The sequence below is a fragment of the Staurois parvus genome, unplaced genomic scaffold (assembly GCF_062004578.1).
Source record: "Staurois parvus isolate SC_StPar_1 unplaced genomic scaffold, SC_StPar_1.0 ptg000551l, whole genome shotgun sequence".
Classification (NCBI taxonomy): domain Eukaryota; kingdom Metazoa; phylum Chordata; class Amphibia; order Anura; family Ranidae; genus Staurois; species Staurois parvus.
In genome coordinates this window covers 983,078-1,009,860 of record NW_028318347.1, presented here as the reverse complement: position 1 = coordinate 1,009,860, position 26,783 = coordinate 983,078, and the positions used below count along the sequence as shown (strand labels likewise).

The following is a 26,783-nucleotide window of genomic DNA, read 5'->3' as shown; positions in this document are numbered from 1 at the left end:
GTTATGTGCAAGTCTGTGATTATTTATGTGTCTGCATTGTGAAGATATTGGGTGTAGCACATATTTATTGTCACAAACACCATTTCTGTTCTCACTCTTCATATATGTACATTTGTATTATTAGCACCATTGGAGTTTATATTGCTGCGCTGCATTTTGTATTGTGATTTACGGTTTCCATGTGGGAACACATTATATGCTAGCTGCACAATTTGTTTTGTAGGAGGTTTATTACGGGTGGATGAGGAGCAGTGGGGGGGGGGGGGGCAGACGGGTGGATGAGGAGCAGTGGGGGGGGACAGATGGGTGGATGAGGAGCAGTGGGGGGGAACAGACGGGTAGATGAGGAGCAGTGGGGGGGGACAGACGAGTGGATGAGGAGCAGTGGGGGGGACAGACGAGTGGATGAGGAGCAGTGGGGGGGACAGACGGGTGGATGAGGAGCAGTGGGGGGGGACAGATGGGTGGATGAGGAGCAGTGGGGGGGGGACAGACGGGTGGATGAGGAGCAGTGGGGGGGGGACAGATGGGTGGATGAGGAGCAGTGGGGGGGGACAGACGGGTGGATGAGGAGCAGTGGGGGGGACAGACGGGTGGATGAGGAGCAGTGGGGGGGGGACAGACGGGTGGATGAGGAGCAGTGGGGGGGACAGACGGGTGGATGAGGAGCAGTGGGGGGGAGACAGTGGGGTGGATGAGAAGCAGTAGGGGAGTAGTGGGGTGAATTGGTGGATGAATACCTGGCTGATGGTGTCCTGGTCGGGAGGTGGAGGTGGAGCTCCTCTGATGACTCTCCTCTGGTCAGGTTCCTCTCCTCTGCCTGTGTGGCCCCTTTGTCCAGTGGGAGCTGAATTGGCACCAGTATTCAGCTCTCTTTCAGCTTAAAAAGCCTCTGCTCATTGACCCCGCCCTTCTCCCCTCCCCTCATTGACCCCACCCTTCTCCCCTCCCCTCATTGACTCCGCCCTTCTCCCCTCCCCTCATTGACCCCACCCTTCTCCCCTCCTCTCATTGACCCCGCCCTTCTCCCCTCCCTCATTGACCCGCCCTTCTCCCCTCCCCTCATTGACCCCGCCCTTCTCCCCTCCCTCATTGACCCCGCCCATCTCCCCTCCCCCTCTATATGAGGTATATGTAACATGAGTTCCTACAGCTTCAGCCAGGATCATTTACATGACTGTAAGAACATCTGTGAGGGGGGTGGTAACAACTGGAGGCTTGTGTTACAAAATGTTTGTCCTGTCCTGGTAATTGGGGTCTTTGTCCTGTCCTGGTATTTGGGGGTGTTTGTACTATCCTGGTATTTGGGGGTGTTTGTCCTGTCCTGGTATTTGGGGGTATTTGTAGTGTCCTGGTATTTGGGGGTGTTTGTGCTGTCCTGGTATTTGGGGGTGTTTGTCCTGTCCTGGTATTTGGGGGTGTTTGTAGTGTCCTGGTATTTGGGGGTGTTTGTGCTGTCCTGGTATTTGGGGGTGTTTGTAGTGTCCTGGTATTTGGGGGTGTTTGTGCTGTCCTGGTATTTGGGGGTGTTTGTCCTGTCCTGGTATTTGGGGGTGTTTGTGCTGTCCTGGTATTTGGGAGTGTTTGTCCTGTCCTGGTATTTGGGGGTGTTTGTAGTGTCCTGGTATTTGGGGGTGTTTTTACTGTCCTGGTATTTGGGAGGATTTGTACTATCCTGGTATTTGGGGGTGTTTGTACTGTCCAGGTATTTGGGAGGATTTGTACTATCCTGGTATTTGGGGGTGTTTGTCCTGTGCTGGTAATTGGGGGTGTCCCGTCCTGGTATTTGGGGGTGTCCTGTCCTGGTATTTGGGGGTGTCCTGGTATTTGTGGGTGTCCTGTCCTGGTATTTGGGGGTGTCCTAGTATTTGAGGGTGTCCTGTCCTGGTATTTGGGGGTGTCCTTGTATTTGGGGGTGTCCTGGTATTTGGGGGTGTCCTGTCCTGGTATTGGGGTGTCCTGGTATTTGGGGGTGTCCTGTCCTGGTATTGGGGGTGTCCTGGTATTTGGGGGTGTCCTGTCCTGGTATTTGGGGGTGTCCCGTCCTGGTATATGGCGGTGTCCTGGTATTTGGGAGTGTCCTGTCCTGGTATTTGGGGGTGTCCTGGTATTTGGGGGTGTTTGTCCTGTCCTGGTATTTGCGGGTGTCCTGTGCTGGTATTTGGGGGTGTCCTGATATTGGGGGTGTCCTGGTATTTGGGGGGGTTCCTGGTGAAAGGAATGATTTTCTTTTCCCCTCAGAGACCCCCGGTCTGTGGAGAGATTCCTGGTTTATCAGCAGAATTCTGGGAACACCCCTTGAACACGGAAATCACGACAGCTTATGTTCAGAGATGTTCAAAGTTTATTAGACATTAATAAGATTATATAGACTACAGATATTAATAAGGGAGGGGGGGGAGCGAGTTTCAAAACTGTAACTTGTAACTTTCCATCATGAGCTGACTACATGAAACATAACATATACATTTCTTGGTACAAATTATTTTGTCTAACTTTTAGGGAAAACAGACAGACAAAGACATTGTCAGGGTCGTGTTAGCTTCTGTTGATACATCCTTGAACAACCAAAAACAGTTTCATTAAACTTCTAATATCTCTACAAAAAGCTAACTTAATACTTAATACTTAAAATGGCGTACATAATACAAAATGGAAGTTATCTAGATTCTTTCAATCCCCTCTAAGATCATGAACATGATCTCAATTCTTTACTTCATTCATCTTTTTGTACATAGCTAGATAACCTTCATTTGTATTTTGCGGCTTGGTAGCTCTAGCAATGCAATATAATGAGCATTTAAAACATAGATATAAAGATAAAACAAAAAACAATATCATGACTATGCTTACAGCGATACCTTTCATCCATGAAAAGATGGAACCAAATCCTGATCCTAACCAATCAAAAGGAGTCCATCCATCTTTCCCTATAGCTCTAGCTTCTTCCATCAAACCATCTACCTGTTCCCTGTGTTGCTTTATTATTTCATAATAATCTGGAACAGTCATTGTGGTATTATATATCCAAGTACAACATTCATAATCCTCTGTCATCTCACACAGACCTGTCAGAGCAGCACTCATACTTTCAATAGCTAATTCTTGCATCTCCAGCTGTTTTCTAATAGCTCTGGTCTCAGTATTTAGCAACCCTATGTCCTTAGAGTTCCTCTCCAGTATATCATCAATAATGTTTGTGTAATTATTTAGAGTTAGTTGGTGTTTTGGGTATGTACTGGCTTTTACCTGGTGTTCCTTTTGGTCTATAGCTGCCATGATTGGCACTAATTGGGCTACATAGCACCAGCCCTGGACATTACTCGGTATCCAAGGGTAACAGATCTTACCACAACAGATATAGGTATTGTTTCCCAAAGAGATCGGCAATTTTTGTATTGCAGAATGAAATTCAGGGGTGACAACAAGTGTAAAATAAAAAAGAAGTTTTCCAAACATAGTTTTCCCCACATTATCTTGTATCCCTTCTAAACTTTCATTCAGGGTTTTACCATTTACTTGCCAGAGTTTCACAGAAGAAGTTCCATCCCTCCTTCCAGGATCAGATATATTTAATATGGACTGAGAGCACATTCCCCTTCCCTTGTGGGAAGTATTCCCCAGTCTAAAACACCAATCGGGGAGTTGAGTGACTCCCAGAGTTGGAAAAGATATGGTGGCATTAGAAGTAATATTGGTCAAACCAATACTTACATTCCCTTTTATTAACAAAAATATTTTGACTGGAGCGGCCAGAAGAGGAATTTCCTATGTGCTCGGATGTAACTTACTACAGATCCAACATTTATCAGAACCTGACTTTTGAGCATAAGCAGATTTAAACTGCATCATCAACATTTTTCCTGAAAAAGGATTGTTCTCTTCAAAACTTTCTTTTTGACTTTCTTTCACTTTTGGTTATCTGGGTCTCATTTAAAACTAGTCCTTGACCACAGATACCTTTTATTAGGCCCAAGTCCTCAGGGTGATAAATACAGTTAGGATCCATACTGGCAGGAAAAAGAGCACAGTCAGTGTGCCCAATAGGATCCAGAGTTTCAAAGCACCATGAGGGGCAGTAAAAAATTTCATCTTCAGGGCCTTTTTCACTTACTTCACCCACTCTTCGAGGATTTTTCTCTCATACTTCACCTCCTTTTTCCATCTCATGTTTCTCAGGTGTTTGGTTCACCTTCTTCACTCGACTAGCATGGATCCAGGACTGGGAATTCTCCACCAGAACAGCCGTTCTGGTAACCGCTATCACCGTAGTAGGTGGTCCAAAGGGGTAGCCTTGCTTCTTGTCTTTAGCGAGTTGGCGGACCACTACGACATCTCCCACTTGGAAAAGGTGGGTTGGTTCCTGAAAAATAAAAGAAAAAGTGCGAGCAACATTTCTTTCAACCTTATCTAAAATCTGAATCAATTTTCTCACATATTCTTGTTGTACCAGGTCAAGGTCCCCTCTTTCTAACATAAGTGGCTGTCTAGCCCAAGGAGTGGGGAACGGTCTTCCCATTAATATTTCAAAAGGAGATAACCCTGTAGTCTTATTAGGTGTCATTCTTACCTCTGCTAGAATTGCAGGTAACATCTTCTTCCAGTGGGTATAGGTTCCTCCAGTGGCCTTCCTCAACTTATCCTTAATTGTCCTGTTCATCCTTTCTACTATACCCCAACTTTGAGGATGATAGGGAATATGAAACTTCCAATCTATCTTAAGTACTTTTACCAAATCTTGACATACCTTGGCCACAAAAGCTGGTCCGTTATCAGAATTTATCTGCAGTGGACATCCCCATCTGGGTATTATCTCCTGTGTGAGAATTCTGACTACAGTTTGTACATCTTCTTTATTAGTGACAAATGCTTCCACCCATCTGCTGAACATATCCACCATTACCAACAAAAACTCTTGCCTCTGTCCTGTTTTTGGCATGTGGGTAAAATCTATTTGTAAATGGGTGAAAGGTGTAGTTGGGTACACTAGATGCTGGTGTTGTGATTTCTTTGGGTTTTGTGGATTGTTCCTTATACATGTAATGCACCTGGAAACATATTCTTTCACCAACCTAGATAAACCTGTAATGTAAAAATCCTGCAATAATGTTTCACATGTTGTTTTCCATCCTCTATGTCCTAGACCGTGGTACTGTGCAATGAACAATGGGGCACTTGACATGGGAATGCATGGTTTCCCCTCTAAGCACACTAGACCAGAAGCTGGATCTAGTTGTGCTCCAGAACCATCCCAGTCTGCTAGATTGACTTTTGTAGCAAATTTTTGTAAATCTGCATACATCTGGTCATGTGGGGTAGTTGTGACACCTGAAGTGAGCAAAGGCATCTGCTCACTGGCCACCTGTTGTAATGCGGCTTCCTTTGCTACCTTATCTGCTAATGCATTTCCTTTGGCAATATGATCTCTGCGATTTGTATGTGCCCTGCAATGAAGAATGGCTAATGTTTTTGGTAACTGTATGGCTTTGAGTAGATCAGATATCAAAGAAGAGTGAGATATGGTTTTGCCATCAGCAGCAATGAATCCTCTTCTCTCCCAAATGACCCCAAAATCATGTACAGCACCATGGGCGTACTTGGAGTCTGTGTAAATGTTGACATCCTGTCCTGCAAATAATTGACATGCTCTTGTAAGGGCAATCAGTTCGGCTGCTTGGGCTGACTGATATGGAATTGGCTTTGCCTCGAGTATTTTGTCAGGAAGATGCACAATGCCGGATCCTGCATGGTAAATACTATCATTTGGCCTAGAACATGAGCCATCTACAAACACATCTGGGGCCCCATCAAGAGCCACAGCTGACATGTCGGACCTAGGGGAAGTGTCTTGCTGTATGTGGGTTATACAATTGTGTTCTGGTGCCACTTCATCCTGTTCCCCCTTTAGCCCCAATAGGGCATTCAAAATTGGAGCAGGACCTGAATTTGCTGAAGAATATTTAATAATCAAGTTGGGATCAGATAGAAGAATCACTTCATATCCGCTCAACCTTTGTGCTGACATGTGTTGAGTGTGTATGTTTTTCAGTAGTAAGGACACTTGGTGTGTGGTGTGTAGGGTAGTTTCATGTCCCAATGTGAAAGAAATAGCCATCTCCACCAGAATTGCGCACGATGCAACAGCTCTCAGACAAGCAGGCATGCCCTGAACCTGAGTTGGCACTACTTTGGAAAAAAAACTACAGGGCGGAGCTTGCCTCCATGTTCCTGAGCCAGGACCCCCGCCATGGTTGTACAATTTTCCCTAGCATACAGATGAAACATTTTCTTATAATCAGGTAGTCCAAGACCAGGGGCCGTTACCATAGCATTCTTCAGGTACACAAAGGCATCAACCATTTCATTTGACCATGTGAGAATGTCAGGTGATTCTGAAAGTGTGGCAGACCTCAGAGTGTGATCATAGAATGAACAATCAGGTATCCATTGGCGGCAGTAACCAATCATACCAAAAAAAGTTAGCATGTCCTTTTTTGTTTGTGGGCGGGGCAGACCCACGAGAGCCGCAGCTCTTTTGTGACTGACATTCCTCTCACCATGACTTAGAATAAAACCAAGGTATTCAACCTGTTTTTGGCACCATTGCAATTTCTTTTTAGATGCTTTGTGACCATTCCCTGACAACCATTCTAACAAAGACCAACTATCCTCCTGACTGGCCTCCTGACTTGAACTACAAATCAATAGGTCATCCACATAGATAATGAGGACCGAACCATTGGGAGGGGTCCAGGACCTCAGTGTGGTCTGGAGGGCAAGTGAGTAGACTGCAAACAAATCTACATAGCCCTAGGCATTCTACACCAGCCCATCTGGCGATTTTCAGAATATAAATACAAATAGCGCCCTTGTCTGATAGTCCACAGGAACCAAAAAAAATGCATTTGTTAAATCAATCACTGTAAAATATTCTGCATCGGACGGAATGGAGGTAAGGAGTGATGGCACGTCAGGCACTATTGGGGCTAATGGAACCACCAAATTATTTATGGCCCTCAAATCTTGTACAAACCTGTAAGAGCCATCCGGCTTCTTAACAGAATTGAAGGAGAAACAGTTTCTTCTACCTTCTGTTTACATGCTGTAGCAATAGGGAGGGAAGCCTTATTCTTGAAAACCCTTTTTAATTCTGTGTCAAGCTCCTCCCACATAGTTTCTCTCCCTTCTATGGTGTTCAGTTTATAGGCAGTAGCCTGTGTATTACTTGGTTCTATGTGACTAATGCTTTTTACATTTATCCAATCCCAAGCTGGATTATTTCCCAGAATACCATCAATGATCAATCTCATATCTTCCTGTGTGTAATTTCTTCCTAAACATGCCTTTTTTAAATAAGCAAGTGTACCTCCAGGAGATACTGTAGGCTTGGGACAATGTTTAACAATCTTACTAATATCTTCTAATTCTATGGGTTTTTTTTAGAATTAATTCTCCTGCTGTGAGAAAAGGTAGTGTCATTATAGCCAACTCCTTTCCTCCTACGGCCCCCTCATCTTCTCTTTTTCCCTCTAGTTTCTTATCCATGGATCTAAGCTGCATTCTAAATTCCTCCACCTCTCTCTGCCCTTTCTATGACTGGTGTCACTTCTTCTCCACTGACCATCCTTTTTCTGTAATTTTATTATATTTACCTGTCCCTGTTCTTCGTATTCCAACTCTCCTTCGTTGCCATTATTCTCCGTAAGGATGCCTTGAACTTGGCTACCCTCTCTGTCTGGTGATTTTTATACTAATAATCTGTTTGGGTCTAGTGGAGGGGCCTGGCTGTATTGGTTGTAGATCCGGGACGGGAAGTGGGACAGGGGCAGGGACTGGAGCTGCAGAGACAGGAGCAGGGGCTGGAGGGGCATTAGGCTGGGGTGTAATCATCCCCAAACTAATCAAAAAATCATCATCAGCAGCATTTTTAAAACAACTTAATGAAGGATATATATTATACGGAGGGGGTGGGATTGGTGTCTGAACTGTTTTCAGTCCAATCTTGGGTCTGCATGTCTTTTCAGATTGATGCTTTTCCTGGCATATTTTTAATGTATCCAATTTCAACTTCCTCTTTTGTTTTAAAGAGAAAATCAAATTGAACTTTCCCTTGCTAATATCAACCCAATACGGTGACCATTTCAACCAGTTTTCTCCCCCTTTCTTGGGAATGGGTCTGTACTCCCCATAGCTTCTGTCCAGCCTGCCATACAATCCACCCAGGGATTTATTAAATAATAGTCCGTTCCACAAACTCTAGCAACATAATCCTTACAATTTTCTCCCTTTTCTGGGGGACCTGGTGGGTAACTACCTCCTTGACCCATACTTAGACAGTGGATAAAACAATTTTAGCTTAAAATCTTATTTTGTTCCACACAACAAATTATCTTATACTTCTACGCAACAGAAAGAAAAAGCAAAAGACAGATAAACCAGAATCTGCTCCACAGACTTATTAACCTCTTGATAACTTCCCAAAAGTTATCTCTTCACTGTTTTACCAAAAACAGTGTGTTCTACCAGAGAACTGTGTTTACCAAAACACCTTTTTTTTATATTTTTATAGTGCACTATTTTGTAACTCTTACCAAAGAGTTAAGTCTGCTTTACCAAAAGCAGCTACAGGTTATCACGGGTCTATATAGACAATACAGAATGATTCAAGACCTTCCCTCAACACAGGGCAAGAAAGAGCTTTTAGTCATAAAAAGACAAAAGGTTTACTTACCAAGTGAGGTGGGTGGTCATCCCGGGCTGAGCCCCCAGCTGAAAGGAATGATTTTCTTTTCCCCTCAGAGACCCCCGGTCTGTGGAGAGATTCCTGGTTTATCAGCAGAATTCTGGGAACACCCCTTGAACACGGAAATCACGACAGCTTATGTTCAGAGATGTTCAAAGTTTATTAGACATTAATAAGATTATATAGACTACAGATAATAATAAGGGAGGGGGGGGAGCGAGTTTCAAAACTGCAACTTGTAAATTTCCATCATGAGCTAACTACATGAAACATAACATATACATTTCTTGGTACAAATTGTTTTGGCTAACTTTCTGGAAAAACAGCCAGACAAAGACATTGTCAGGGTCATGTTAGCTTCTGTTGATACATCCTTGAACAACCAAAAACAGTTTCATTAAACTTCTAATATCTCTACAAAAACTAACTTAATACTTAATACTTAAAATGGCGTACATAATACAAAATGGAAGTTATCTAGATCCTGTGGCCCTCAGTAACAATTCTGTGTCTGTCCCTCAGTAACAATTCTGTGTCTGTCCCTGAGTAACAATTCTGTGTCTGTCCCTGAGTAACAATTCTGTGTCTGTCCCTGAGTAACAATTCTGTGTCTGTCCCTGAGTAACAATTCTGTGTCTGTCCCTGAGTAACAATTCTGTGTCTGTCCCTGAGTAACAATTCTGTGTCTGTCCCTGAGTAACAATTCTGTGTCTGTCCCTGAGTAACAATTCTGTGTCTGTCCCTGAGTAACAATTCTGTGTCTGTCCCTGAGTAACAATTCTGTGTCTGTCCCTGAGTAACAATTCTGTGTCTGTCCCTGAGTAACAATTCTGTGTCTGTCCCTGAGTAACAATTCTGTGTCTGTCCCTGAGTAACAATTCTGTGTCTGTCCCTGAGTAACAATTCTGTGTCTGTCCCTGAGTAACAATTCTGTGTCTGTCCCTGAGTAACAATTCTGTGTCTGTCCCTGAGTAACAATTCTGTGTCTGTCCCTGAGTAACAATTCTGTGTCTGTCCCTGAGTAACAATTCTGTGGCCCTCAGTAACAATTCTGTGTCCCTGAGTAACGTTTCTGTGGCCCTGAGTAACGTTTCTGTGGCCCTAAGTAACAATTCTGTGTCCCTGAGTAACGATTCTGTGTCCCTGAGTAACGATTCTGTGTCCCTGAGTAACGATTCTGTGTCCCTGAGTAACGATTCTGTGTCCCTGAGTAACGATTCTGTGTCCCTGAGTAACGATTCTGTGTCCCTGAGTAACGGTTCTGTGTCCCTGAGTAACGGTTCTGTGTCCCTGAGTAACGGTTCTGTGTCCCTGAGTAACGGTTCTGTGTCCCTGAGTAACGGTTCTGTGGCCCTGAGTAACGGTTCTGTGGCCCTCAGTAACGTTTCTCTGTACCTAAGTAACGTTTCTGTAGCCCTAACTCTGTCCCTAATACAGAGAGGTCTGCCTCTCTTGAATGACTGGAGGCAAATGGAGAATTCTAAAATGGCCGCCATTTATAGCTCGACCATTACATTAGCCAATCAGCAGCCAGCCAGCCAGCACTAATGCGATCACATGTCATTAATGAATGCATTATGGGTCAGCGCGCCTTGTCTGCGCGCCTTCCCAGACATCCGCGCTCCGTAGCCGCACATGTCGCCGCCATTTTAGGAAAAATTTTGATTCGCGCATCCGAAGTATGCTAATTTTCGGATTCGGAATCGAAATTTTTCCAATATTCAAAACGTATTCCAGTTCGCCTACTTCGATTCGCTCATCTCTAGTTATGATCAGTGGCAATATGTAATCGTAACCTTAGGGACATTCCATTGTCATTAAGGATGTATTCAGTCCTTGGGGGAAATGAGGTACTCAGACAGCGGTCAATTGGCTTCTGAAAAGCCCGGCTTCCTGGACGTGACGCCTACAGTGCTAAATACGGTTTTGTCACCTTCTGGGGAAACCAGTTTAGGAGGAAGTGGCTCCAGACATTCCGGCTTCATGACAGCAGGGAGCTAAAGGTATATCCATCCAACAAAAGGGGAATGTTTCATCTCATAAAAGCTAAAATATTAGTTGCAGAGAGATGAACATACTCCCTTCTGTTTGGGCACTCAGTAGGCTACACAGACACCTAAAAACCATATTTGTGTCCTTTGGTAGAATGCCAGGACAATGCAGGGAATGGTTAGGTGGTGCTGGAGTGAGACAGTTGAACAGTGATTGGTACTGTCCCGATCGGACTGATGCGCTGGTGTCGGAAATCCAATCCCCGACTTGGTGTTTCAAGCCAGTCTTGGTCCGATTGAACTTGGGCAGCTCAGCACCCTGAACATCCTGTGGGCGGGTACAGGAACACCCCCCCCCCAGGGTCAACTGGCCGAGGAATAATGTCCCACCTACGTGCAAATCCACATAAATGGGGTACTCGGACATTGGGACATTTGCGATTCGTACGGCGCTGGTTCGATCGACCAACAGATTGCTGATTCTCTGCCTTGCTCCAGTCACAGAGAAAATCCTGGTAAAGTTTTATTCCCTTTTATTTTATAGTAATTAGTCATTTGTGTCTATTTTTTGTACTTCTGTAACTTTTTATATTTTGTACATATTTTATGCTCCGCCCACTTTTGGGATATTAAATCTTAAAATTAATTAGTGACTTCTGTGTATTTAAGCTCGGGCTCATATCTCCGGAGATTAGATTGGAGAGATCACATTAGATTAGATTGCATGGATTAGATTGGAGAGATCACATTAGATTAGATTGCATGGATTAGATTGGATTGTATTTTAGTGCCTTTAAACGTTCGGTCAAGCTCATTGCCAATCTGTATGCAATTGCACTGCATGTGGGCAGATTGTAAAGGTAACAGATCTGCCAGATGGAGATCTGTGTGTGGGGTGTCTCAACAGACCGTTCTGCGGATAAACAGTTGGGTGGTGGCAGGCTACCTTTTGTGGTGTGGGGGTGTGTGGACAGTGGAAGAGTGATTAACACCGGGGTCCAAGCTGTAGGAATCCTAGAAGGGTGTTGATTGCTAGGCTGCTCCTCAACCCTTAGTGTGCACCAGATTTGTATGTAAGATTTGTATCTGCCAGTGTGTGGTCAGCCATCTGGATTGGAGTGGAGTCTCCCTCCGGTGGTGGCCAAAGGTAGTGCGGGCTGTGGAAGGATATCACGGCTGATCTTATATACAGTTTTATATATTCAAAGTTAAGTCCCCTTAATTCCCTCTTACCCCAAGTCACGGCCGCACGTGTGCACCTCGGTTAGCTGGTCGCTGTGTGTAGGTGTGTGTGGGGGACATGTGACAGATTGGTTGTGACAGGAGTTAACAGTGCACCCCTCCCCCATGCCATGCCCTGCTGTTGCTCATGATGAATTGTACAGTCAGCAGCCAAATGTCGTCATCCTCCTCATTGCACAGTACAGGGGGGGTTTGGACCACAGCTCCTGTATTGTGTGAGTGTTCCTGATAGGACAGTGAGATGCTTCCTCCATGGCTACATTCACACCAGCATTTAGGGCCCGGGAATATTGTAGCAGCAGTTCCTCCTGTGGCCCTTAGCAGATAGGTGCGGTTGCGGCCCCGTTCTCTATAACTACAGGTCACTGGTGGCCTACATTTTGTTTTGAGGCAGACTCTGGGTGGGGTCAAGGGTAGGCTATACAGGGCCCCATCAGGTAGGTTATACGGGGCCCCATCAGGTAGGCTATACGGGGCCCCATCAGGTAGGCTATACGGGGCCCCATGATTTCTGGTCACATTGTAATGGCGGAGTGATCTCCCACCTAGAGATCCAGATGGAGGTGATTGGAGAGATCCTGCACCCATAGTGGATCTGTGGTCTGTACAGAGGAGCCTCCTTATCACACTTCTCAGGGAGACAACAGGCAGGTTTACAATACAAAAATGAACACTGGAGTGTTTGATAGGAAAAAGACAAACATTGTAAAGACTCCATTGAAGGTGTCACTTGAATCCTTCGTACAGAACTGCTCCCACCAATGAGATGTTTCCCTTTCTTGCATTGGTCCATGTCCCACCTGGCACTGCCCATCTCCTTACACCCTTTCTTTCACAATTCCTTGCCTATTAGTCTGGAAAATTCATTGATTTTCGGGTCACAAAGCCTTCCGTGCAGGACATGTCTGCATAGAACTCCGCTCCCCCCGGACCCCTGCGGTCACTTCCAGCCCTGACCCAGTGATCCCGGCATGAACCCCTGGCCATATTTAACCTCCCGCACAACTGACCACCTTTAGGCATGGGACACAGGAGAGCTCAACTAAAGCCTAAGGCCAAATCTATAAAGGGAGGTCCTGGTGTAGGCCTCCTCCAAGATGGCGACCGCTCCTTCCCTCCAGAAGCCTGAGTCCCGCTCCTGCACACAGACCCAGCTGGCTTCCGCAGTGGAGGGGGAGTCTGACACCAATTCAGGGATCACCCCCCTGGCAACACCCTCTGAAATCCCTTACTCACACTTGCTGCAGCAGTTTGAAAGAATGCTTAGCAAAGCCCTTCAGCAAACATCTGATCCAATCACAAACAAGCTTTCCAGGAAATTAGGGAATTGGGGAACCGCAGCGTGACCCTTGAACCACGGATGGATGATCTCCATACTGACGCAGCTAAACACTCTGACATGTTAGATGTCCTTCAAGAAGAAAATCTCACATTGCAGTCTAGGTTGGAAGATTCCATAATAGAGCCCGCCGCTCCAAGCTTCACATTCGAGGCCTGCCGGTGTCCATAGTGGATCTCCAATCGACTATTACAGCACTCTTCCAAGAACTTGTCCCATCCATTCCTATAGAGAGACTGGAGATGGATGGAATTCATAGGGAGTTAGTCTCACGTAGACTGGAGATGGATAGAATTCATAGGGCGTTAGTCCCACGTAGACAGATGGAATTCATAGGGCGTTAGTCCCACGTGGACAAGAGATGGATAGCGTTCATAGGGCGTTAGTCCCATGTAGACTGGAGATGGATGGAAATCATAGGGTGTTGGTCCCACGTAGACGGATGGAATTTATAGGATGTTGCTCTCATGTAGACGGATGGAATTCATAGGGTGTTAGTCCCACATAGACTGGAGATAGATGGAATTCATAGGGTGTTGGTCCCACATAGATGGATGAAATTCATAGAGTGTTAGTCCCACATAGACCAGATGGTCCTCCCCGCGATATAATAGCGATATAATTATTATTTTTTTTTTTTTTCACACTAAAGAACAGATGATGGCAGCAGCACATTTTAAAAAAGGCTTCATATTTTCAAGGCCACGCTTTTCAAATCTTCCAGGACTTGGCTCCCTACACCATCTCCAAATGCCATGCCCTGAAACCCCACCTACTGATCCTGCAGCAGCACCATATACAGTGAAGGAAATGTGTATTTGATCCCCTGCTGATGCTGAATGTTTGCCAACTCACACAGAAATGTTCGGTCTAAAAATCGAATGTTTGGTGTATTGTAACACTGAGAGACAGAATAGCAACAACAAATTCAGCAGAAATGCGTCTAACAAATGATGACGGATCTGCATGTTCATGAGGGAAAGAAGGATTTAATCCCCTTCACAAAACATGACTTAGTACTTGGTGGCAAATCCCTTGTTGGCAATCACAGAGGTCAGACATTTCCTGGAGTTGGCCCCCAGGTTCGCACACATCTCAGGAGGGATTTTGGCCCACTCCTCTTGGCAGATCTTCTCCAAGTCATTAAGGTTTGGTGGCTGACGTTTAGCAACTCGAACATTCAGCTCCCTCCACAGATTTTCAATTGGATTCAGGTCTGGAGACTGGCTAGGCCACTCCAGGACCTTAATGTGCTTCTTCTTGAGCCGCTCCTTTGTTGCCTTGGCCGTGTGTTTTGGGTCATTGTCGTGCTGGAACACCCATCCACTACCCATTTTCAATACCCTGGCTGAGGGAAGAAGGTTCTCACCCAAGATTTGAAGGTACATTGCCCCGTCCATCGTCCCTTTGATGTGGTGCAGTTGTCCTGTCCCCTTAGCAGAAAAACACCCCCAAAGCAGAATGTTTCCACCACCATGTCTCAGTTGGGATGGTGTTCTTGTGGTCATAGGCAGCATTCCTCCTCCTCCAAACACATTGAGTTGATGCCAAAGAGCTGGATTTTAGTCTCATCTGACCACAACACTTCCAACCAGTCCTCTGCATCATTCAAATGTTCAGTGGCAGACTTCAGACGGCCTGGACATGTGCTTTCTTTGGCAGAGGGACCTTGTGGGCACTGCAGGATTTCAGTCCTTGTCGGCGTAGTGTGTTACCAATTGTTTTCTTGGTGACTGTGGTCCCAGCTGCCTGGAGATCATTAACAAGATCCTCACGTGTAGTTCTGGGATGATTCCTCACTGTTCTCATGATCATTGACACTCCACGAGGTGAGATCTTGCATGGTGCACCAGACCGAGGGAGACTGACACTTGTTTTGTGTTTCTTCCATTTGTGAATGATTGCACCAACTGTTGTCACCTTCTCACCAAGCTGCTTGGCCATAGTTTGGTAGCCCAGTCCAGCCTTGTGTAGGTCTACCATCTTGTCCCTGACATCCTTGGACAGCTCTTTGGTCTTTGCCATGGTGGAGAGTTTGGAATCTGATGGTTTGATTGCTCCTGTGGACAGGTGTCTTTTAAACAGGGACCACAATGAGATTAGCAGCACTCCCTTTAAGAGACTGCTTCTAATCTCAGCTTGTTACCTGTATGAAAGACACCTGGTAGCCAGAAATCCTGCTGAATGATAGGGGATCAAATCCTTCTTTCCCTCATGAACATGCAGATCAGTCATCATTTGTTAGACGCATTTCTGCTGAATTTGTTGCTATTCTGTCTCAATGTTTCAATACACCGAACATTCGATTTTTAGACCGATCATTTCTTTGTGAGGGGCGAACATTCAACATCAGCAGGGAAGCAAATACGCATTTCCTTCACTGTAACGTCGCTGGGGTTTCCCTTTCTCCATCAGCTTTTCTCAGCAGGGCACCCACTACACCTGTAAATCTCCCCTCGTAGAATAACTCCTCCTTGCTTATTAGCCCAATGCTACTTCCCCTTCAACCGCACGCACCGAACTCCCTTCCCAATATTTATCCATCCTTGCGCTCTCCCACAGCTCGTCGCCTTAGCTCATTGTTACCCATAATGCCTATACCTTGCCAGGTTAAACAACATCACCGTCCTTTTGGATGACATCTCTATTTGTTGGCTGTGGTGATCCTTGAGGTTGTCCACTGCCGCCTCCACTGTCCTTGCTGGTCCCTTTTGGGGATACTCTTAGGACTACTTTTTAGCCCTGTGGAATGGAAATTGGGTACCTTACACGTTCACCCCACCCTCTTCCCCTCCCTCCCATTCCCTCTCCTTCTCTTCTTTCTTTCTTCTCCCTTCATTTTTAGTTTTTCTTCTCTTATCCCCAGTGTACAATGCTTATCACCTTTCAAAAAGATTATCTTTATTATCTTCCTCAGGCTAGATCCCAATGGCCCCCCCTAAACCTTCTCATCCTAAATGGTCAAGGGCTTAACTCCCCCTAAAGCTTTTCATACGCTGTCATCCTTTAAGGCCCACATTATGTCTACAAACCCACTTCTCTACCCACTCTACTCCTACATTTGTTAATTCCGCTTTTCCTCAAATTTACACAGCCTCTGCAACCTCTAAATGTAGAGGAGTACTTATACCTTTTACCCTCCTATTGGAGATCAAGGACCCAGAAGGCCTCTACTTAATCTTGACAGGTACCCTTCTAGACAATGAGGTCACTGTTGTGTCATTCTATGCCCCTAACAAGCACCCAACCCCCTTTCTCTCCCACTTACTGCCTACCATTGACTTTCATAAGAAAGGATCCATTTTAATTTGTGGAGTTTCTAACCAAGTCCTATACCCTTACTTGGATAAGTCCCCACCCCCAGTCTCTACTACCCCTACCAAATTGAACTTCCAACAACTTTGATTCATGGTGCGCATGTAACCCAGCACTACGCCAATACTCCCACTACTCATATCCACATAAGCTATTCTCCCGGATTGATCACATCTTTCTCAGTCGGTTCTTCTCCAAATCTCCTCATCAACCATACTTCCTATCTCATGGTCCGACCATAATGCAGTTCTCACCACTCTTTCCTCTCTGGTCCCCTCCCCTACTCACACCTGGTACATTAAACACCGTATTCTAGCCCATCCGGAACACAGCCTAGTTATTCACCAGGCCCTCTGTGACGGGAGTGACTTTTGGGGGTGGGGGGACCGCTTGGTTAGCTCATGTCCCCCTCATTATGTTTAACCCACCCTGTGCCTGTTAAGGGGTACAGGGTGTGAATGTGAATGTCCCAGTATTGTGTATAGTGTGTGTTCCTTTGTCCCTGCCTTGTGGTTGCCCATTGTCTACTGCCATGTGTCCATTCCTTTGTTCTGGGCCACATGGCTGTCCATTGTTTGTTTGCCATGTTTTCCCCCCCCATGGTGCTGTGTCTTCCTGTCCAGCCAACTATTATGGGATGTACTGTTTGTGTATTGGTGTGGGGGTTGGTCAATGTCCTTTGCCACATGGTTGCATCCCATTGTTCTGTGTCTGGTTGGATGGGGAGGGGTGATGAGGTGTTTCCTGCCTATACTGTAGCCCTTCCCACTGAGAGGGTGGGCTGATGATGTATTTCCTGTTCCTGGTTGTGTTTCCCCGCCCTCTGTATAAAACATGTTGTTTGTGTACAATAAAAGTAGTTGGCTTCCTGTTGTAAGAGCTGGGTGCTGTCTTTTTTTCCTGGGGGATTTCAGGGTGTGGTCCGTGGATGGTGTTCGGACAGGGGAAGTTGTGCTATAACGGAAAAACTCAGTGCGGTCTGGGTTCCGGTTCCGTTACACCCTCAGACTACATAACCCTCAATACTACAGAGGATACAATGCCTAGAACACCCTTGGAGGCCCATAAACTGGTTATACAGAAGGTCTGCATCAGCCAAGCCTCTTATAATCAAAGAGAAGAAACTTCAACATAAACACCTTGACAACACCTTTCAAAAGGCCTCCCTCGCCTTTCAATCCCATCCTACCCCAGCCTCTAGAAAAGCTTTTGACAAAGCATGTTTAGAATTAGATTTGTTCTTTACTGAGTCAGCAGAAAAATCCCTACGTCATACTCTCTCAGCCCCCCAGATCGCCAACTTGGACAAACCTATTTCATCCACGGAAATTCTGACAGCCATTAAATCCCTTAAGCCCAGTAAATGTCCCAGGCCTGACAGCCTCTATCACGTACCTGGTGATGGAGGCCAATGGAGAGAGGGCTTCCTTTGCGGCTAAGTTCCAGACTCCCCTGAGAGTGGGACAGCGGGAGTCTGGCCCAAAGATACACAGTTCACCTGTAGGAGTGCTGGTTGGTGGTCCACTCAGAAGCACAGCTGGTGCACGGAGATAGGTCTGCAGACAGGAGGCGCCAGTGCGTAGTATGTAAGTCCTTCTGGGATTTAGATGTTTACTGGGTAGTCGGTTCAAGTCAAGGTCAGGCACCAGGTGGGAATCAGAGCATAGTCAGATGGGATAGCCAAGGTCATACACAGAGGAGAGAGAGTATCTGTAAGCCAAGCTGAGGTCAGATCAGGGGTAAGGCAGAGTAGACAGGTCCAGGAGAAAGCTGAGTCGGTAACAGGAAATAACATGTCAGAATCACAGGAAACCGGAACAGGGCACGGGGAGCTAGATCATCCAGCAGCTAGAGGAAGTGATGAGCCTACTTTATAAAGGCGGTCAGGCACCAAACTGAGGCTGATGTGTATTTCTGCAGCCATGCAGAGTACTGGCAGAAATGCCAGATCTTCCAGAACTTCTGCCGTGGACAGGACCCTGACAGCCTCTTGGCCACCTACTACAAAACATTTTCTGACTTTCTAACCCCCATTATGTCATCCGCCTTCAACTCCCTTTCCGCTCTGACTCCTTGACTACTTCTATCTCTATGATCCCCAAACCCCAAGCTGACCATTCCTGTTGGTCCAATTTTCGTCTTATATCAGTCCTTAATCTCGATATAAAAATTTTGGCAAAAATCCTCTCCAGCCGTCTTAATGAGATTATTGGTTCCCTAATTCATAAGGACCAAGTAGGGTTTATACCCTTTCGTCAAGCAGGTGATAATATACGTCGTGCAATTTTGTTAGCTCACACACCTCCTCCTCACCAAATCCACTTTCTTATCCCTTGACATTCGTAAAGCCTTTGACACGGTCTCCTGGCCTTACCTCCACTTTGCTCTACACAAATGAGGCTTTGGTTTGCATTTCTTAAGATGGATCTCCTCCCTTTACACTGAACCCAGAGCATACGTTCAGTATGCTGGCTTCAGATTTGACTTATTCCCTATTTCTTGAGGCACATTAAGGGTACCCCCTTTCCCCTCTACTTTTTGCCCTAGCTATAGAGCCTTTAGCCATCCTTATCCAATCCGACCCTAATATCAAAGGCATCGAATTAGGGGGAATCCATCAAACTCTGCCTTTTCACAGATGTCTTGCTCTTCATGACATCTCCCCTGATCTCAGCCCCGGATCTTCTACAGTTGTTAGGCCAATTCAGCCGTGTCTCGGGCCTGGAAGTCAATTCACATAAATCTACCACCCTGAATGTCTCCCTCCCTCCCTCCCTCCCTCCAAGACCAACTACAACCTGTATTTCCCTTCTCCTGGTCCTCCCACTTCATCCCATTTCTCGGGATCAAATTTACAGCAAACCCAAAAAACCTATATAGCCCAAATAACCCGCCCATGCTTTCCCACCTCACTTCTCTTATGAACGAATGGTTACCATTACCCATTTCCTGGCTAGGTCGTATTACAACCATTATAATGACCATCCTACCAAAAATACTTTACAACTTTTGGGTTCTCCCCATCCCAGTTCCTGCTTATTTCCTCTGTATCTTACAATGTCGAGTATTTTCCTATGTCTGGAATAAACCCTGTCTTCCTAAGAATACTTTTCACCCATAAACTGAAAGGTGGCCTGGGCTTACCTAACTTTCAAGCTTATGCGGCTCACTTGGCTCAGCTCCACAAATATCACGCCACTAAAGAAACCCCCCCCATCGGTGTCACTGGAATCCATTGACTGTGACCCTCTTGTTGGCTAACCTTTTATGGTTACACTCCTGCCAACATCACAACCTTCTTAATCCGATCACTCACCACTACCTAGCTATTTGGGACAGACTCAAGACGCATTACCTTTTTCAGTCCCCTCACAACCCTATACTGTCTTTTCATAACCCTGCTTTCTGCCCAGCTTGGTCCTCCCCCTCCTTTGTTGCCTGGTCTTCCACTGGCCTACTCCCAGGTACACAACCTACTATCTTCATCCAAAATAACATGGTTTCAGTCCCTTCGAGACATGGCCTCCCTGCCTTCAGAACTCTTTTGCCACCTACAGATAACACTTTCTTTTGTACTTTCCTCCCCTTTTATGAAAGAACCTGTAAAACAGTTCCACATAGAGGCCTTATCTCTCTGTATAGTCAACTCCTTGAACTGACACGTTCTACTTCACATCCCTATATCATTAAGTGGGAGAGAGACCTTGGCCTCACTCTAGACCCGGCCTCCTGGTCCACCATTTGGGCATCTACCAAGTCACCCTCACAAAACATAGTGGCCTTAGAGACCAATTACAAGGTCTTTACTAGATGGAACTTGGTCTCCGCTAGGATCTTTCAATTCTTACCCCACTACTCTACTCTCCTCTTTGTTTGAGAGGTTGCAACTCCTCGGGATCCCTCATACATATCATCTGGTGGGAATTCCCTGTGGTACATACCTTTTTGGGCTGAAATATTTCAAGTCCTCTCAAAGCTGTTTGATTCTCCTCTCACCAGATCCAGCAGAAACCCTTAAACATTTCCTACAGACAGTTCCAATTTTTCAAATTACCACAGCAGCCAAACAGACCAATACAAAGGCATGGAAAACCCCCTCAATCAGCACACTGGCTACTCGCAACCGTGTCATGTAAGCCATGATTCATGCTAAAATTGAAGCCACTGTGCTAGACAGAATACCTAAATTTGAAGCCTTGTGGAACCCTTGGATAATCCACCTCTTACCCCCTAACTTTGATTGTACTTTACGTCCATAGCCCCCCATAATCTAACTGATAAGATATCGACCAAACCTTCTCTTGTTTGACCTAGCCTACCCTGGGGATGGCCTTTCTCCTCTTACTCCCCACCGCCCCTCCATATTATTTCCTTCGTATAACAGATCTTTTTTTTTTCTCCCCTTCTTTCTCTTCCTTTTACTTTCTTGCCCTTTTCAACAGTTTGCCCCTCCTGGCCACTCTCCCCTGGCATGTCCTTCAGCTCAATTGTGGTGCCTTTCCTCCAGAGTACACACTATGACCCAGGCCATCTCTACTTTCTCCTTGACCCATCCCAAGCACAAGTGACCTCTCATTGCCACTGCCCTGGATTTGTAACATGTAAGGTCCTGCTAGATGCTTCTATGCAGTTATTCCTGATTGGACATAAGATGATATACCGAGCTTCCAGCGAACGGGACGCATGTTACACTATTTTAGCTTGTAATGGTTTGTTACTGTTTGACTTGAGCTCAACCAGCTTGTCGGTTGTCTTGTTGTACCTGTTGTATCAGCTTATCTTTTCCGCTGTAACTACCTAAGTGACTTATACAACTTTGATGACTTGTTCAGGCCACCATGTTTTTTTATAATAACATTTTTGAACAAGAAAATGAATTGGCTTTCAAATTTCACCTCCAATTGTCTACAATATGTATTTTAGTCTGCATTGTTTGGGTTTTTAGATGCATTTGCCGAATGTACCTGCAAATCTGAACCCGAGTATCTTCACCCATCGCAATGCAGCACAATGCTCTGAATGAGAACAAAGAATGAGATTCTGCTGTAGAATATTGTATTTTACCAGCCAATGGGAATATTCTAGTGTTCTCCATAAAATACAAACCTTTAGATATGTACAATGTTGTAGATATACTTTCTATATATTAGATTCATTTAAAGGGCAACTCCACTTTTGTGCAGCAAAAAATGACAAATACAAAAATAACACACAATTGCTGCACAATCCATATTGTAAGTGAATGTTATTAAATGATTTTTCCTGTTCAATCTGCAGCGCTGTAATTTTCTGTAAAATTCAATGCAATATGGCAACCTGGAGGCGTTCTATAAACAGCTGGTGTACTGAACACCCCCCAGAAATGTCATTTCCTGCTGCTGTGATTGGGTCACTGATTTTCCCAGAAGTCTGCACTAAACTCAAATTGTAGGCATCCTCTTGTACAAAGATTGTATTTCTGGTGTGATACTCCCAAGGATTAATCACTTCTAAAGGGATGCAGACTTTCCTCTATTAGAACACTGCAGGGGCATCAACTAAATCATAAAAATGTCACCTCCATTCACATCCACTTTACACATTGACATAGACAAACCGCTTTATTCTTCAGCGCAGAAACAGGTTGGAATCTGCAACAAAGTTTGGTAAAATCCCAGCAATGTACATTGATCATTCAGATTATTTTCTCAACAAAAATGCAGTTACTCTTTAAAATGAGAGTTAAATAGGAAGTAACTTTATTTAGACCTTTTATACAGAATTCTGACTTGTATTTATCTTTTTCCTATACAGGTGGATTGAGGAACCAAGTTTTTGGCCAAGTTGCTCTTTATAAGTACAACTGATCTACGTGGGAAATGAGCCATATGGGAGTCTTAGGTGACTGAAAGTCTTTATTGCAGTTCACTGGAGGATTCACACGGGATACAAGACATATCAGTGCTCTTATTGTTTGGGATCCTCTTCAACATTGATCCATCCTCAGAGGACAACAGGAGAGAAGTCATTTCAGTATTCTGGAAGTGAAAAGTCCAACCCCTGTACACATAAGACGAGTCATTTTAAAAGTTGCTTCTTTGGAAAGTGACGGGTTTTACAATGATGGCAAAATGCATCACACAGCAGGAGACGGACACTGGAGAGAAACCATTTCAGTGTTCTGAATGTGACAAAGCATTTATAGTGAAGGCAGATCTGATCAGACACCAGAGGGGCCACACTGGTGAGAAACTATTTCAGTGTTCTGAATGTGACAAACCTTTTACATCAAAGAGTAATGTTATAAAACACAAGAAGATTCACACCGGAGAGAAGCCATATGAGTGTTCTGAATGTGACAAAGCATTTATAGTGAAGGCAGATCTGATCAGACACCAGAGGGGCCACACTGGAGAGAAGCCATATCAGCGTTCTGAATGTGACAAAACTTTTAAACATAAGGAAGGTCTTAAAATACACAAGATGATTCACACTGAAGAGAAACCATTTCAGTGCTCCAAATGTGACACAGCTTTTCTACAGAAGGCACAGCTAAATGAACACCAGAGGGTTCATGCTGGAGAGAAGCCATATCAGTGTTCTGAATGTGATAAATCTTTTGCACAGAAAGCTAATCTTATCTCACACCAACAGAATCACACTGGGGAGAAGCCGTATCAGTGTTCTGAATGTGATAAAGCTTTTGCACATAAGGAAAGTCTTCTCTCACACCATCTTGCCAAGTCTTGGAGTCCTAGGGGGGAACGTTCTTTCCATATTCTTTTGAATATTGATACATCATCAGTGATGCTTGGGGGTTCCAGCTAATCCTACCTTGTCCACATCTCCCATTATACAACCCACCTCCCCTTTGATGGTTCACGACTTATTTTAACATTCCACATCCTTCCTTGGATGACATCTTTACAGTCAGGTCTTCAGCTGGGACACCAGACAAGAAGAAGTCTTTGTTCAGTGAGAAAGCAACTTCCTAAGCTGGCATAAGCCTTCCAACAGTGAGTTGCTGCAGTTTTTTGGGATGAACTTGACAGTACCACTTAAACCCAGCTGGTCCCATGTGTGTTCCATCCAGTTTTGTGGCAAGTCTAAGGGATCCTATCAGGTGAAGATTGGATGTCTTTGTTATCTTATTTCTCTGTCCAGCTATTGCTCCTCTCCATAGACATATCACACAGGACAACTACAAGAGATCTGATCTTACAAAGTGCTGAGTGTGCGGTCATATTCCTACAGATGGGTTCTCTTTATTGACTGAGTGGACAGATCTATTTTTTTTTTTAAAGTTTGTGACAAACAATATTTGATCCTAGAAATGTTAGTGTTGGCCGTAAAGTGTAACTACAGCAAAATCAATGATGACATAAATGCTAATCTCTAATTACCACTTTAGTCCTCGGGACTTTCTGCCTAAACCCCTCGAGCCCCTGAGAGGTTTTTTTTCCCCCCATTTTTGTCAATGTCCCAGTTCTGCGTATTTTATCTTTAGCATTTGTAGTCTACCCAAATGTATTATACTTCAGTGTTTTGGGGGACAAATAGGGCTTTTATTCAGTAGATTTGAATGCTTACTTTTATATTTTTATTTCATTGGCTTTTATTAGTAATAAATTGTAATTTGAAAAAAAAATAAAACCTTTCCCTGTAATTTTTCCCAATGCAGTGTTAAGGTCATTTGTGCTTCCCCAAATATTTAATTTCAAAATATAATCAACAAAGTCTGCTGATTAAAAATGATTTCACATTAGTGGATTGTTTATGTAATTATCCACATTGTACTTTAGGAGAGTTTTTTTTATTCCCCTTGTGTTCTATACTTTGTGTATAGAAATCCCTCAGCGCAATAAACCTCCTACAATTCCACAACATGGAAACCGTAAATCAAAATACAAAATGCAGCGCAGCAATATAAACTCCAATGGTGCTAATAATACAAATGTACATATATGAAGAGTGAGAACAGAAATGGTGTTTGTGACAATAAATATGTGCTACACCCAATATCTTCGCAATGCAGACACATAAATAATCACAGACTTGCACATAACAGTGCTGAAATAAACAGAAATACCAAATAAAATGTACTCAATAGTGAACTGTCCCATTTTTAAATCTCAGATATCTTCACATGTGCTTGTGCAGTATGTCTCCTATATATCGTGATCCAAATACACCGGCAACAAGTGTCTCATAAATAAAATCTCCAAACATTGGTGAATGTTCCCTTTAAATCCGCTGTACTCCAAGTGGATCAGTGTAATCACACTACTGCATACACGTGTCCGGTGCTCCCGTGTCAGCCCTTAGTGTACATCCACCTCCAACACACTATTGTGCTCACCTCCAGGTTTGACCCGTAATGCCAGGTCAGTCTACGCTTCTCCCTTTAACCCGGGAGGGTATACTGGTACACAGATCTTCACCATTGTCAGCACTTTAAAACTCTCCAAAATGCTCCACAATCATAGGAACAAAATGCTCCATATAGTGTAGTATTGCCAAGTAAAACGGACTTTATTAAAACAATCAAAATAAAGTCACATTTAAAAGTGTCCACCTGGGACACTGCAGGGTAAAAACTCACTATACAGTATGTCTTGTGAACAAAGTACAGGAATCCCTTTTCCAAAATGGTGGCATGTGCACTTGTAGCTTGACATCATCGGTGTACCCTATGCTTTACGTCACGTGGTGGGTCTGCAAATGGTCAGTGGGGACCAGATCCAGACCCACACAGGCATCTGTGCAGCAGCAGCAGATCACTTCTAATAGTGATCTATTGCTGGCTGCATCTCTAGAGTGGATATGTAACGGAACCGACCCGGCCTGTGCTGAGTACTTCCATTATAATACCGCTTCCCCGTGTGGACAGACACCACAGCCGACCATACAAGACTACAAGACACCAGTCCTGAAGTAAACCAGGAAATAGACTACTTTATTTTAACACAGATACAAGATATATACATTCAAGGGAACAACCCCCCCTCCCTGCATAATGACACAGGGCGGGGCAATCTACCTTTAGTAGCAAGAGACACACCAGCAGACAGTCCCATCAGGAGGGAGGGCTGCTAGAGATACCCCCCCCCCCCCCCACCAAGCCTAAACACATACATCCCATAATAGTTTTCTCCCAAGTCAGACAAACAATAGAACAATGAGATGCAACTACATGGCATTAAACAATCTACAACCCCCCACCCCAATATTAGGACAGATCACCCTGTACCCCTAACAGGCACAGTGTGACTTACACATAAGAGGGATATGGGGAGCTGAGACAGGGGTCTCCCCACCTCTCCAAAGGGGGCTGTGCTCCATGGACCCCCACCCAAAGTGAGCTGTGCTCCATGGACCCCCCCACCAAAAGTGACTCCCATCACAGGATACATTGTATACAGCAAACTCTTCATAAACAGGATGGGGAATCTACATGACAAGTAAGGGGAACCTGCATACTGGAGTCACGGATCAGATCACCATTAATGTTTTGTTTTCCAGTAATAATAATCAGGACATACAATTCGGTGACATTACCAGGACTGAGAAAGCATGCATGGCATGGAATGTGTTTCATCATCTAACAGGGAGATACAATACAGACATTGAGGGGATAATAGTCCGATGGAAGTGCTACATCCATATTCAGGAGAAGAGAACATGTCACAGAAAATTGCTTCAAGAAACTCCCAACTTGGACAAACCTCCAGTAATAAACAATCTTCAGTGTATTCCCCTCATCAATATTGTGTTGTCTAGCAAAGTGTATGCCGGAGGGTTCAAATCGGATGTTGCAGCTTGGCAGGGTGTAGCTCAGTCCTGCCACAGAGGAAGCGGACAATTTGGGCAAGTGTGTGACCAGCACTTACACTGCCTGTAACGTCTACTTGTGTGTGGGGGAGGGTAAGAGGGTGGGGAGAGGGAAATCAGAAAAGTAAAGGGGATGACACCAGAGGTGTAGGTAAAGGGGTGCAAGACCAGTGGGGGCTAAGGAAAAAAGGGGGATCTTAAACTGTGTATAAGTACAATGATCTTATGATCTTCATCACGGGAGGGTTATGATTTGAGGTCAGCCATGAAGGGGGAGGAGTCAGGTAATGTCTCAATAAACATCTACACAAGTATAATTGGATGTGTGAGACCCCATTATCCA

General features: G+C 44.7%; 1 protein-coding gene across 1 annotated transcript in view; it reads left to right on the top strand.

The window, feature by feature from the left end:
* Positions 1-24,285, top strand: part of LOC149451036 (uncharacterized) — a 71,311-nt gene extending 47,026 nt beyond the window's left edge. The window contains exon 4 of the mRNA XM_089691120.1: positions 22,787-24,285. Within this exon, the coding sequence (XP_089547246.1) occupies positions 22,787-23,437 (651 nt within the window). The 3' untranslated portion in view covers positions 23,438-24,285. The remainder of the gene's footprint in view (positions 1-22,786) is intronic.
* Positions 24,286-26,783: the final 2,498 nt, after the last annotated feature.